Source organism: Eurosta solidaginis, chromosome 4 (assembly GCF_040869045.1).
Source record: "Eurosta solidaginis isolate ZX-2024a chromosome 4, ASM4086904v1, whole genome shotgun sequence".
NCBI lineage: Eukaryota > Metazoa > Arthropoda > Insecta > Diptera > Tephritidae > Eurosta > Eurosta solidaginis.
In genome coordinates, this window is record NC_090322.1 from 137,331,775 (window position 1) to 137,345,884 (window position 14,110).

Here is a 14,110-nt window from a genome sequence, read left to right on the forward strand (position 1 = left end):
TGATCGACTCATCGCTTTAAATCTATGAGCTCACGGCAGCTGCAGCAGAACCAATCTGTTGGTCCGAGGTTAGGTTCAAAGCCGTCTCGAAATAAGATAATGACGAATAATCCTTATGCAAAGAGCTGTTTCGAGGTTGAGCAACACGGGACAAACTAAACGGGATTCAATAGCAATAGAAATATCTGGCTGCCGTGGAAAGCTCGACACCAATTACCTTTTCAGATATAATGTGAAACCAACGCCTCTAACAAAAACCATCTATCAATTAGTGAGTGACCTCGACTTTTGGATGAGCACTGTCAATACAAAATAAACAAAAATCGTTGGACGAAACTTCGACAAATCGCATCGCTTAAAGTTAGTGAATTCCAGTACAGGTTTCGCAATGCTTAAGAGAGAATAATTGAACACATGATTTTTTTTTTAGGGTTTTATTTACGAAATATAAAATCATTTATAATTAATGTAAAAATACAATTGTTATAGTATATTGACTTTCTTGTTGTTCTTTATTTGTACAATGGTTTATATAAATTTATGCACCAGTGCACAATAAAAAATTATACTAATTTTCAAATATTTATCAAGATACCTACTTATTTATAATGCTTAAAAGCAACTTGTTTCTATAAAGAAAAACAATACAGTTTAACAAAAAAAAGTCCAATTTATATGCAATATTCACATATGCAAAATACTCTTAACCAAAACCATACATTTTTTGATAACAGTTTCTTAACTAACAAAAAGTTAATAAAGTAATTCCAATAAACTTAAGTTTAAATTAATTTTACTAATATTTCAAATATTTAAGTGCAAGCTATTACGAGCTTGTAAATATTTAAAATATGAAGAGCTCCAAAGTGGTCAGCAAATTATTATTATTAAAAAATATATATATTGTTCGGCCCATATATGTATTTATTGTACATACATAACATTCATAATTACAAAAGTAGCCAAGAAAAAATGTTGCGTGCGCATAAATAAGGCATATACAGGCAATGGTATTTGTAGATGGAGTAATGTGATGCCTTACGACAAATTTATCATTGAATTTAGTAAATATATCTACTTCTTATCAACACAGACTGACATACATGTATCAACATGCATTCTCACAACATTTCGTTCTTTTAACATTAATATTTCTACTTAACAAGGAATTATAAAAGACCTGTTTAGTTCTTTATATTTGAGTTAATCAAAAGCTTGACATTTTTAGCTCCATACATCAGCCGAATAACGTTTCTGCGCTTCCATTTTCTTGATATATTGCACCGCATCAGCTTCACTCATGCCACCCTTGGTCATTAGTATTTTGACTAAAATATTTCTAACATCGACAGCCATATTTTTTGCATCACTATGAAATTAAAAAGCATAAGATTATATATTACACAATTTAGTGTGCTAAAGTTCACTTAACATACCCGCATATATAAAAGTGGCCATTCTTTTCTCCTAACACATTCCAAATTAAATCGGCATCTTTTTCAATTAAATGAGTAACATAGATTTTCTCCTTTTGATCACGTGAGAAGGCGATTTTTAGAGTTAATGTACCCTTCTTGATAAATTCTTCAAGCTCCTATAAATACATCAAGAAAACAGTTAAACCAGAAATAAGTGAAGATATGTTGCTTCTTACCTCTTCATAAATGTAATCTTCGGACTTCTTTCTACAACCAAAATATAAGATCGATTCACCAACCGTTTTGCCTTCATCATGCAAATGCTGGCGCTCTTGTATGAATCCACGGAATGGAGCCAATCCAGTACCTGGGCCAACCATAATAACAGGTAACTCTGACTTTGTTGGCAGTCGGAATTGTGACTTGCGTATAAATACTGGTACGCGCACATCTGCTTCACCCGGTTTCTTGCTTTTCAGATATGTTGTGGCTACACCCTTATTCATGCGTCCAGTTGGAGTTTTGTATTGCACTAAAACAGCAGTTACATGTACGTGATTCGGATACAACTGAAACGAAAAGTAATGATGTATTTTAACAACCAATAGATATTTAAAAAAAAAATTTATATTAATTACCTTTGAGGAAGAAGATATCGAGTAATAGCGTGGCTGTAGACGAGGCAATAATTCACACAAATGATCAATTGGTGGCCTACATGATTTAATATCCTCCAAAATATGAACAATATTTCTGCAAGCATCCTGAATCCAGCTTTGATATTTTTCTTTGCCTTCAGGTGTGATGGAAGACATACTACGTAAAAATTCCTTATCGGCCTCATCTGTACAATATTCTGCCAATTCCTTGAGGATATGCGTACGTGGTATGGCAGTAATTTCCAGGTAGTGCTTCAAAGCTGTACGATACGTTGTGGGACAAGGGAATGGATGTTTCTTACTACTATCAGTATCGGTATTAATCAACGAGAATACGGTATCAAGATCAGCATTGCAAAGTTTGCCCAATTTTTCCACCAATTCAGTGTCATTAATGGGATACATAGCCACATGATCGCCGGCATCGTAGCGCATTTTTGAACCACTTATATCTAATTCGATATGCATACATGAACGGTCACCACCCTTATGCAACTCTCGATTAACAATGATGGGCGCAAGAAATGGATTTTTGGCATCGAATGGCGGACGTTGATTCTCCAACGAATGTAAACGTGCGATTTCACCAGTGTAAATACGATCAGGTTGAACATTTGGTTGTTCCAGCAAACGATATTGGCGAATAAGCACTTCTTCACCACTACCTTCGATACCGAAGAAGTCGCAGACGGCAGGCCAAAAGCGATCCTTCCATGTGATAAAATCATCTTCAATACTGAAAGTCAAAATATTATTTTATATCGTGTTGCAAATTTTATTTAAATTACTATTTAGGCATAAGTAGAATATAAAAAATAAATAACTGTAAGGCGCGATATCCTCCGAAGAGATTTTAGGCCGAGCTTCTCTTCCAATTTTGCGTCGTGTTCCTTTTAATTTTTCCTAATAATTGGCGGCACTGGACCTACTTGTTTTATGCCGACTCCGAACGGCATCTGTAAGGCACATGAGTTTTCACTGAGAACCTTTTATGGCAGAAATACACTCGGAGCGCTTGGCAAACATTCAGCCAGTGTGACTCGTGTTTCCCTTGCTAGTGTGCTTTCTTTTTCTGTAAGGGTAGGATAGTGTACATTGTTAACGGGGATCACCGGGCGCGTTCCCCAGCGGGTTAGGGGGTCAGAATATACCCGCGGTAGGTATGCCTGTCGTAAGAGGCGACTAAAATACCAGATTCAAGGGGCTGTGTAGCGCAACCCTTCAGGTTGCCAGCGCAATATATAGCTTCTCCAAACCCAATTGTCAGCCTCACCTATCCGCGGCGAATCCTGTTTCACTAACAGACGAGGCTCTGGCGACCCCAAGCTCCTCATGGAACTTGGAGGTGGGGAGGGAGGGATGGCCTGAAGGTTTAATGTGGCCATATAAATCGTTCCCGAGATGGTCGGGCTAGCACCTTAATGGTGCTGTGTTACCGGAGCGTACCGGATCTGTATCCAGCAAGGGACCATCACATCGATAACACTCCCCAAAGCTTTCGGGGAGTAACCTTATCTCTACAACAACAACAAATCACCGGGCGCGTCCTAGCAAAGGCGTTTGCCGATTCTGTGTTGATTAGGATGAGCTCCTCCTTATGGTTAACTAGATTAAATGGCTGTGTAGGCAGGTAACGGTCTCATTATAGAGCTTACGAAGATGTTTACTTATCCCTCTTGGATGCGGGGCGGGATCAAGCAGTTATTTGCTAGATTTTCCAGGTTTGTGAAAATTAAGCAAACACTGTCTGTTCAGCATTTCGTTATGCTGAGCCTTTTTTTTCAGCGGTCATGGGAAGACTTCCCGTGGCAGATCTGAGTGCAACATTTTGCAGGTCTGCAACCTTTTCCACTTTGTGCTTTTATGACCAGGCGACCAAACTGGTGACGCGAAGCACATGAGCCGGCCAATTGCTTTGTACGTGGTTAGCAGCGTTTCTTTATCTTTTCCCCAAATGCTGGCGGTACACGATTTGAGGATTTTGGTGCGGTTTTGTACTTCGAATACAATTTCGGTGACCTTCCCCTTGAAGGCAAAAGTATTAATTACCCAACGTTACCCCTAAGATACTTGACTGTCTGGCAGTTGGTAGGGTAACACCATCGAACCATGAACGTCTAATATTTGCGTCATCTGTACATTCCACGAAGTAAAGTGAGTGGCCGTGGATTTGGTCGGTGATAGTACCAGGTCGCGCGAAGTGAAAAACATTAAGGTGCAATCACGACCATTTCGGGAATGATTTAATTTGACCACACTGAACCTTCTAGGCCATCCCGGCACCACCCCCTAGTTCGATGACGAACTTGGAGTTGCCACAGAAACAGGATTCGCTATGTGGAGGTGAGGTTGACAAAAGGGTTGAAGACTCATGAATTGTGATGGTAATACTTTTAACCCGCTGGGTTAGGAGGCTTAGAATACATCCGCGGCAGGAATTCCTGTCGAGGCAACTAAAACCAAGGAGTTTTGTCTGGGTCTTCTCCAACCCAAATGTCAACCTCACCTACCCGTGGCGATTCCAGTTTCTTTAACAGCCGAGGATATGGTGACCCCTAGTTCCGGGGGGGCGGGATGGTCTAGAAGGTTTCCTGTGGTCATACCAAAACGGTCCCTAGATGGTCCGGCTTGTACCTTAAAGGTGCTTGTTACCGGAACGAACGTGATCCGCATCCGATAAAGGACCATCAGGCCTTCGGGAGGTGTCCTTACAACAACAACAACAACATGACTGTCGTAATACACGTCCAAAAATATCAGAGGGAATCAAAAGAAGGGTTTTGGATCCAGGATCGCGAATTCGAAAACGGAGGTCAAAGGTTTTGGGTCTGCCGAAAGATATTTGCAAAATAAATTAAAAATTTGCATGTGGTTATTGTAATTTTGATGATTTTGTCGTATCCACAAAAAAATTGTGTACAGAAGTGTTTTGCGCGGATATAGTTTTGGTCTTCAAAACGGTGTTGGACCAACCCAGGGTAGTTTTTTTGTATTCCACCCCCGGTTCCGGAGCAATCTGGGGTAATTTTTCGGATTTTCGTTAATATCTTTTGATAGACGCAAAAAGATTGTCTTCCGTTTTCGCATTCGATCCAAGCTACAAAACGCGTCTTTTGATATCCCTCTCGATATATTTGAACATGTATTAAGAGTGTTAAGCTTTCGTATAGAATAATCTCCGCTTGGGTTATCCTTTCGAATTATCTCTTCCACGTGTTATATTCCCTCCAAAATTAACCATATACTATTTCTGTTGGTAATTCTTTACTTTAGCTCACAACTGCTAAAACTCGTCCAAAAATATTGGGAGATGTGTCAAAAGACGCGCTTTCGATGATTTGGTATTATCAGACTTCCTACCAGTTTCGGTAGTGTTTATGCCTACCGTGTAAACTATATTGCTATTCAGTTGTACTTACTTGGCATCGTCATCACCAAGGCCAAGTTCGAAAACTCTTGTGGCTCCCAGCTCCTCCATTCGCTGATCTACATATATGGCCATTTTATTGTAATGTTCATAGGTTTTGTTACCTAAACCGAATACCTAGAATACAAGTAAAAAGTGCATTTAATGTTGGCAAACATCAAACAAAAGCTCATGGCTACAGACAAAGGTTAGAATGCTAGGTAATAGTCTAGTTGAGGGGTCGACTGCTAATACGCTATCAAAAATATCGAGTGTGGTGTCAAAAGACGCGTATTAATCTCGAGAACAATAATCCGAAGGCGGAAAAGAAAAATTGTATCCCTGTCCGGAGATATTTGCAGTTGAAGTTGGCGATTTCCATGTGGTTGTTGTTGTGTTTATACCCACAAAAAAAATTGTGCATCACCGTGGCGGTAGCCACGGTTATACCACACAACCGGACTTGGCATGGCGTAGCCCAGGGTTATTTTTTATAAGCGCGGCCGAAGGCCGCCAACGCAGAACGGTGTTCTGCGCAAAAATACTATGGATCCGACCCCCCGTTTTCGGAGGTACCCGAACGCGTTAAAATTTTTATTTTCCGCCATCGGATTATTAATACTGGTCAAGACGCGTCGTTTGACACCTCTCTCGATAATTTTGGTAGCGTATTAGCAGTCGACCCCTCAACTAGACTATTACCGAATGCTATAGCTATGCATATTTCTATCTAAAGGTAATAAATTACCCTCAATTGCAAAATGTTTAACATTAGATCATTTTTATCATTACATAAATTGTCTAATATAATCCCGGAATAACCATGCAGCAATCGCTCCAACGTAGACTTCAAATGTAGCATTCTTCCGCACCGGTAAATAGTCCGTCGCATTAACATTTTTAATCACTTTTAACTTTGCTTTAATTAACTAAGGGTAAGGACACTACATTTTGAAAAACTACTGCCTAATTGTTCTCAAGACATTTTAAGCTGGAGACATTGGTGCTTTATCGGTAACCGTATCAGTAACCTTATAACAGCTGATTCGACCAACCTTATGAGAATCAATGCAATCGATTATTGGTGCAGCTAAGGTCGTAACCGTATCGTAGCCAACTAATTGGGTTTTGGTTTACCGTCGTAACGATAAACAGCTGATTACGTTAGCGATACGGATACAGCAATACGACATACGGCACCAATGACTTCGGCTTTATTCATAAAATATTTACGCAACTACACTTATTTCATCTACTTGTAATCTTTGCATAGCTGGCAAAAAAAAGCATGACCGTACACAGTCAGCTGTTTGAATTGTCAAATTATGCAACTACAATGCATTGGAAAATAGAGGTGGAAAACTATCGACGATAGTATCGATATTTTTTACCAATTGACGGTACTATCGATGTTTTATGACTATCGATACTATTGTCTAAAGTACTGTAGTGGAGGAATTGTAAGTTTATATATAATATAAAAATGCATGGGTAACTCATGTTATGCTGGTTTGTTCGTAGCACTTATTTTGACTTTTTCAAATGAGCGAAAATTTCAGAAGCGATAGAAGTGTGTAAAACACACGTATAAAGCGGGAGTCATTGGTGCCGTATATCGTATCGCTGTAGTCGTATCCCTAACGTAATCAGCTGTTTATCGTTACGACGGTACACCAAAAACCAATTGCTTGGCTACGATACGGTTACGACCTTATCGGCACCAATAATCGATTTCATTGATTCCCATAAGGTTGGTCGAATCAGCTGTTATAAGGTTACCGATACGGTTACCGATAAAGCACCAATGTCTGCAGCTTAAATTGGAACGAGTTTTCGAATCGCAAAAACATCGCCGAAGGAGCAACATCGTAATTGTTAAAATTTTCGCGTTATACATATTACATGATCGTTTAATAGAAATGTTCAGTGTGTAATTTAAAATTAATATTATCTAATTTTATAAATTTTCGTTTATTAAAACTGTATTTATGTGTACATGGCATAATGGAGCTACAAAACTCAGGATTTTTTAACAAATTAACTTGACACATGAGTAGCCACAAATGAACAATTAAAATCAAATAAGTTAAAAAATATTGTCAACTTTAATTTAAAAATTATGTGAAATGTAAAAATATAAGTAAAAATTTTGTTTTACATAAATTCATACATATATGATTAACGGAACATATAACGGGGTAGAGATTACCTTATTTATAAATTGTGATAGTATACATATAACTCCACAAAGGACAAAAAGTACAAGTAACGGGATTGAAAATACCCTTTTTATATATTAATGTACAGTCATGTACACATAACCAGAATGAATATAAATTTATTAAAATATGACATCTGATATGACGAAAATACATTGACAAAAATAAGAAGATTATGTAAATATTGGCAAAAAAGCATAACATAACAATTATGGCAAGGGCATTGCAGTACCTTGTCAAACCTGGTTTCAACATAATTTAATCAACATGTAATACAAATACATGAAACATTGTATATAAAACAAATTATCACATTGTGAATAAAACAAATTATCACATATGGTCCAGCTGGATTATTTAACAAATCAACACGACACATGAATAACCACAAATTTGAGCTGCTATATAAATGGATACATACACATGCATTATTCACATGGTCAAACTTAAAGTGACATTAAATATTTTAATTCATTCAACATAAAGTGACTAAATTAATATTTCTGTGACAATTGGAGGATGTCTGAGGTCACTGGCTTGGGCATGATGGGGGTAACACTTGCTGGATCGGAGAGAAATTATAATACTGACACAAAAATATAATTCACGAAGAATTACAAATCTTGAAAAAGCACATGGCAACAAGCCATATATTTTAAATTACAAGGAAAACTTTTGCGCTACGGGTTTTTACTTTGCGACATGTGTTAGCTGCTTAGGCACGTCTAAATGTTGCTAGTATATTACCCTTGTTAACCTGGCGATTTAAGAGGTAATTTAAGGGTCCTCTTGCCATCTTTGGAATTGAAAGATTCAATTCTCAAAACAAAAAAAAAAAAAAAAAAACGAGTTTTCGTATTGTTATACTCTTATAAATTTAATGTTATATAGAAGTTCACGATTCTTTATATAAATCGTCAACTTTCGCACATTCTGAACAAAATGGATAGCGTGTCCCACAAAAAGAAAGTAAAGATGTCTGCTATTTGGAGTAATTTTTCCAGATCGAATAAAAATAAACCCAGGCGATTTGTTCCTATTGAAAAAAGGAGTTCAAATCAACCGGCACACAAGCAATTTGTGGGATCATCTCCAATTTCAAAAGAGAATATGATGGCGAAAAAGCTTCTGCCTCAAAAGCTGGACTGGCTTCGTTGGCAAGTGTGCTAATACACGCCCAAAAAAATGTAGTAAAAATTTAGAACAGCGGTCGACAGCTAATACGCGTCTGAAAATATCGGGATGGGTATAAAACGACGCGTCTTGACGCCAAGATGTAAGCTCTGTGTGCAGATTATTTTATAGTTGAATTTAACAGTTTTCATGTGGTTGTTGTACATAGGAAGAAAATTGATGTAGAAAAAGGTTTAACACGTATTTAATTTAAATCCCAAAAAGGTGTTGGTACAAGTGTAATTTTTTATAATAGCGGACGATGGCCTCCAATGCACAAAAATACTATGGATCCTTTCTCCCGGTTTCGGAGTGGTCCGGGGTCATTTTCTGGTTTTTCGTGAATGTTTTTTGATAGACATACAATTTTTTCCGATTTCGGGTTATTGATACTGAGGTATTTTGCTCAGATTCAATTTGATCTTTGATTTGTTTGTCCAACCCGATGTAATTTTTATAAGCTCGGACAGAAACCGCTAATGCAGAAAGTGATCTGGATCCCACCGCTGGTTTCGGAGGGGTGCATGGTTATTAATAGGTTTTGGAAAGATGATACTGCTTTCTCTGAAGGTATCGTCGACTAGAACAGGAACCTTAATTTTCTAAACTCCTCCAAAATCTTTACACACCTGCAATGGCTTGAATTTCATATTTAAAAGAATTAATACGTATGTACATTTGTGTTCACACAACTATACGCCATTTTTTCAAGTTTTTTTGCAACCGCCGCATTGCTTTGCGTCATCTTTTTGAATATAAAAACCTATTTTTACAGGTAACTCGAAACTTTAGACTTGTTTTGAAAATTAGAATTCTTGTTTTAGTCGACGATAACTACAAAAATAACAGCATCAATTCCCAAATATCTGCACTTTTGTCTTTTTGTAATACTCAGGTGTGCTGTTGTTGTTGTTGTTGTAGCAATGTTTCGCCCCACCTAATAGCTGCGACCGATCACAAATTGTCATCAATATCCTCTAACGGGAGTCCAAGGAAACTTGCTGTTTCGACTGGGGTGAACCATAATGAAAGGGGTGTTAGAGGCGTTGGTTCCACATACAATTAAAGAGATGGTTGGTGTCATATGGGGACACATTGCAAGGGGGGCATACATTTTGTATGTCGGGGTTGATTCTGGATATGTAAGAGTTTAACCTGTTACAGTATCCAGAACGAAGTTGAGCCAGAGTGACTCGCATTTCCCTGGGGAGTATGTGTTACTCTTCCGCAAGTTTTGGGTACTGTTCCCTGAGTACTGGATTCACCGGGCAATTCCCGGCATAAAGGTCCGACGCCTGTTTGTGGAGTTCACCGAGGACCTGCTTGTGTTTTTTTGCTTCATACGGCTGAGTTCTCAGGTGCCGTATTTCCTCAAAATGCTTACGGAGATGACTCCTTAAGTCCCTAGACGGTGATAGCTCCTCAATCAGATGTCTGTTGGGATGCCCAGGTTTCTGGGTATTCAACAGGAACTGTTTGGTTAGCATCTCATTTCTCTCCCTGATGGGGAGTATTCTCGCCTCTTTATGTAGTTGGTGTTCTGGGGACATAAGAAGACAGCCCGTGGCGGTTCTGAACGAGTATTTTGGCAGGCCTGTAGCTTCTTCCAGTGGATAGTTTTTAGGCTTGGCGACCATATAGGGGACGCGTAGCACGCAAACGGCTGGTCAATTGCTTTGTATGTGGTAATGAGCGTTTCTTTGTCTTTTCCCCAAGTACTGCCAGCAAGGGATTTGAGGATTTTATTACGGCTCTGGATTTTCGAAACAATAGCGGCTGCGTGCTCATCAAAATGTAGATCCTAATCAAACGTCACACCCAAGATTTTGGGGTGTAGGACAGTCGGTAGCGTAGTGCCATCGACGTGGATGTTCAAAATGGTCGACATTTGGGACGTCCAAGTTTAAATAAGGTCGCGGATGATTTAGTCGGTGATAATGCCAGGTTTCGCGAGGCGAAAAAAACTGGAGAGATCAGGGAGGTAGCCGTTTATTCTGTTGCAAAGCTCATCGATCTGTGGGCCCGGACCTGTGGCCATTATTTTGCAGTCATCGGCGTAAGAAACGATAGTAACTCCTTCCGGTGGCGAAGGTAGTTTTGATATGTAAAAATTGAACAAAAGTGGGGATAGGACACCACCCTGTGGCACCCCTTGTTTAATTCTTCTTGGCTTTGATATTTCGTTTCTGAATTGCACCGATGCCTGCCGACCACACAGATAATTTGCGGTCCACCTTTTAAGACATGGGAGAAGGGTAGACCCTTCCAAGTCTTGCCATGGTTGACCGTATCAAAAGCTTTTAAAGCTTTTGATAGGTCTAGCACTACGAGTACTGTTCTATGGTGGGGCTTCTGATTTAAACCACAATTTATCTGGGTGTTAATGGCATTTAGCGCGGTGGTGGTGCTATGGAGTTTTCTAAAGCCATGCTGATGATAGGCTAGCTGCAAATTTGCTTTGAAGTAGGGGAGCAAAATGGCTTCAAGCGTCTTTGCTACTGGCGATTGGAGAGATATCGGGCGATATGACTCTCCTATGTTAGCTGGTTTCCCAGGCTTTAGTAGCGGGATCACCTTGGCCATTTTCCATTTTTCGGGTATGACAAAGGTGGAAAGAGACAGGTTGAAGACATGTGCTAAATATTTGAAACCCTCTCTCTCTAGGCTTTTAAGCATCGGCAAGGCTATGCCGTCTGGGCCCACTGCTTTGGATGGTTTAGCATGACCGATCGCATCCTCAACCTCTTTGGCGGTGATGGTAATTGGTGACGCGCTCAACTTATGTTTACGTGCGTGTCTCTTGGCCCTCCGTCTATTTTTTTCGACCATAGAATGCATTATGTATTGTCGGCAGAAAGCGCTCGCGCATTTTTTCGCATCCGACAGCACTTTGTCGCCAAAGGCGATGGAAACTTTGTCATTGTGCCTAGACGGATTCGATAGGAACTTTACAGTGGACCAAAGTTTACCTACACCGGCAGAGAGGTTACAACCGCTTAGGTGCTCCTCCCATTTCGCCCGCTTGTGTTCATCCACAAGCAATCTGATGCGTTGGTTTATATCCCTTATTTGGGGGTCGCCGGGATCGAGCTGTCTTATAAGGTCACGTTCTCTCGCTAAACTTGCGGCCTCTGCCGGGAAGTGGGGCCGAATTTCGGGAATTCTACCGGCGGGAATGAAACGAGCCGAGGCGGATTCAATGACCTTGCGAAAAGAACGCTCCCCTTGGCGGGCATCAGTTTGGATAGGGAGGGCAGGATTTGTATTCGTCCCATTTTCATTTTTTAAAGTTAATGAAAGTGCGTTTTTCTGCGACGATGAAGTCGGCGGGATGCTCGAGCAAAATAAGTATAGGCAGATGGTCGGATACCAATGTTACCATCGGCTGCCAGTTGACGCAGTTTACGAGTTCTGCGCTCACTATTGAAATATCCGGCGAACTGTGACAGCTTCCTACCATACGTGTGCGGGCGTCTCCGTTTATAGTGCAGAACGTCGTTTCTTCTATTTGATCCGCTAACATCTCACCCCTACTGTCCACCCGAAAGTTTGAATGTCATAGATCGTGATGAGCATTGAAATCGCCTAAGATAATGCGATTGTTTCCATTGAGTACGCCGCTGATATCAGGGCGGTATCCACTGGGGTAACAGGTGAGAGGAGGGATGTAGATGTTAATGATTTCTAGATTTGCATCGCCCGACCGGACAGATAATCCTTGACGTTCTAAGACACTGTCCCTGCGGTCGATGTGGAGATCAAATATATGATATTGCACAGTGTGGTGTATGATAAACGCGAGGCCGCCTCCATTTCCGCTCTCGCGATCTTTTCTGTGGACATTATACCCAGAACAGGTCTGCAATGCAGATCTTGCTGTGAGTTTAGTCTCTTGAATCGCAGCAATGCGGATGTTGTGCCGCTTCATGAAGTCGACTATCTCCGTGATCTTCCCAGTTAATCCATTATAGTTGAACTGCAGAATTCTGAAGTGCATAGGGGGAGACGTCGTCACTGTGGGAGTAAATGACGGGTGAATACGCCTGGGTTGTGGAAGGCCGATTGCTGTTGAGGCTCTGGGACTAGACGTCCTTGGGTAGGCATTGGGGTACCCGGTGTATTTGGGTATGCGGCCTGGGTTGCCGTCGCAGAGACCAGAACATCTAGGAAAGTGGCACCGTTCATGGCAGGAGCTGCATTGGGCGGATGTCGCAAATATATATATTCTGTGCTGGCAAACGGTGCAAAGGGAGGTAGGGACTAAGAGTATGTTTCCCTGACCTACACAATTGCTGCCGGAAAAGAGGGGGAAGAAGACGGGGGCAGGGGCTGATGCTCGGCATTGCTCCCGACTCTACTACGGAGATTGTAGGTATGAGTGGGAGCAGCCGTGGGGTGCTAGCAACGGCGGGTACTTGTTGTGGCTTGCTGAGCAGCGGGGCTGCTGGAAGGTAGCGGGGGGGGGGGGGGGGGGCGCTAAGGCGCAGACTACGGGACGTCCTAGGACGTGAACAGCAAGGAGCCACAAAAGATTTATAGAAGTTACGTGGACGTCTGGTTTTGGGGTCTAGCCCAGAACAACCTGTCCGATACAACCATCCCTTACACGAGACACACTGACAAGAGTATGACCGTCCTAAAAAGATTCTTTTCCGGCAGATGCAGCAAAACCATTTCTCAGGACCGGGGTCAGGAGACCGACCCGGATTGGGTTCGATACCTTCCCGGAGCAGGAGAATATGGAGCAGTCCCGCTGCAAGGAGCTGCTGGGAGGATGACAATTTGTGGGAGGAACGCAACAAATTAAATGGGGTTACACTGAAATGGCAGTCCTTGGTCTGGAAAAATCCCGAGTCGCGCCGGTACATAGAACCGACGGCCTTGGAAAGCGACGGCCTTGGGAAGACACTCAGGTGTGCTCCATAGATTCTCTGCCGCTACGAAAATTTCTCGATAGTATAAATATATCGATAGTGCCCTTCGATACTATCGGCGTATATCGATTGTCCATACTATCGATAGTTTTCCACCTCTATTGAAAGCACTGCAGGGTAGGTGGCACGTGAGTCAGAAAGACATATACTTAGGCCTATATTATGTATGACACTGCGCATTCACTTTCACGCTCGTCCTATTACGTACTCACTACTTTTTCCCTGCGAGTGTACGTAGCCAATGCATCAACTGACTTTTTTTGTACTCAGAGTGCTTTGCACACAGAGTATATTAACTTTG

At 41.0% G+C, this 14,110-nt stretch overlaps 1 protein-coding gene across 6 annotated transcripts in view; it reads right to left on the reverse strand.

Annotated features, from left to right (window-relative positions):
- Positions 1 to 432: 432 nt before the first annotated feature.
- The window catches only part of Cpr (Cytochrome P450 reductase), a 178,316-nt gene continuing 164,638 nt past the window's right edge, over positions 433 to 14,110 (reverse strand). For 4 of the 6 annotated variants that reach the window (XM_067783009.1, XM_067783008.1, XM_067783010.1 and 1 more), the window contains 5 exons: positions 5,497 to 5,621; positions 2,057 to 2,813; positions 1,655 to 1,987; positions 1,437 to 1,594; positions 436 to 1,369 (listed from right to left, as the gene is read on the reverse strand). In XM_067783009.1, the coding sequence (XP_067639110.1) occupies positions 1,225 to 1,369; positions 1,437 to 1,594; positions 1,655 to 1,987; positions 2,057 to 2,813; positions 5,497 to 5,621 (1,518 nt within the window). In that variant the 3' untranslated portion in view covers positions 436 to 1,224. Of the gene's footprint in view, positions 1,370 to 1,436; positions 1,595 to 1,654; positions 1,988 to 2,056; positions 2,814 to 5,496; positions 5,622 to 6,231; positions 6,361 to 14,110 lie in introns of those variants that run through there. The other 2 variants (XM_067783012.1, XM_067783007.1) reach the window with 2 other exon arrangements.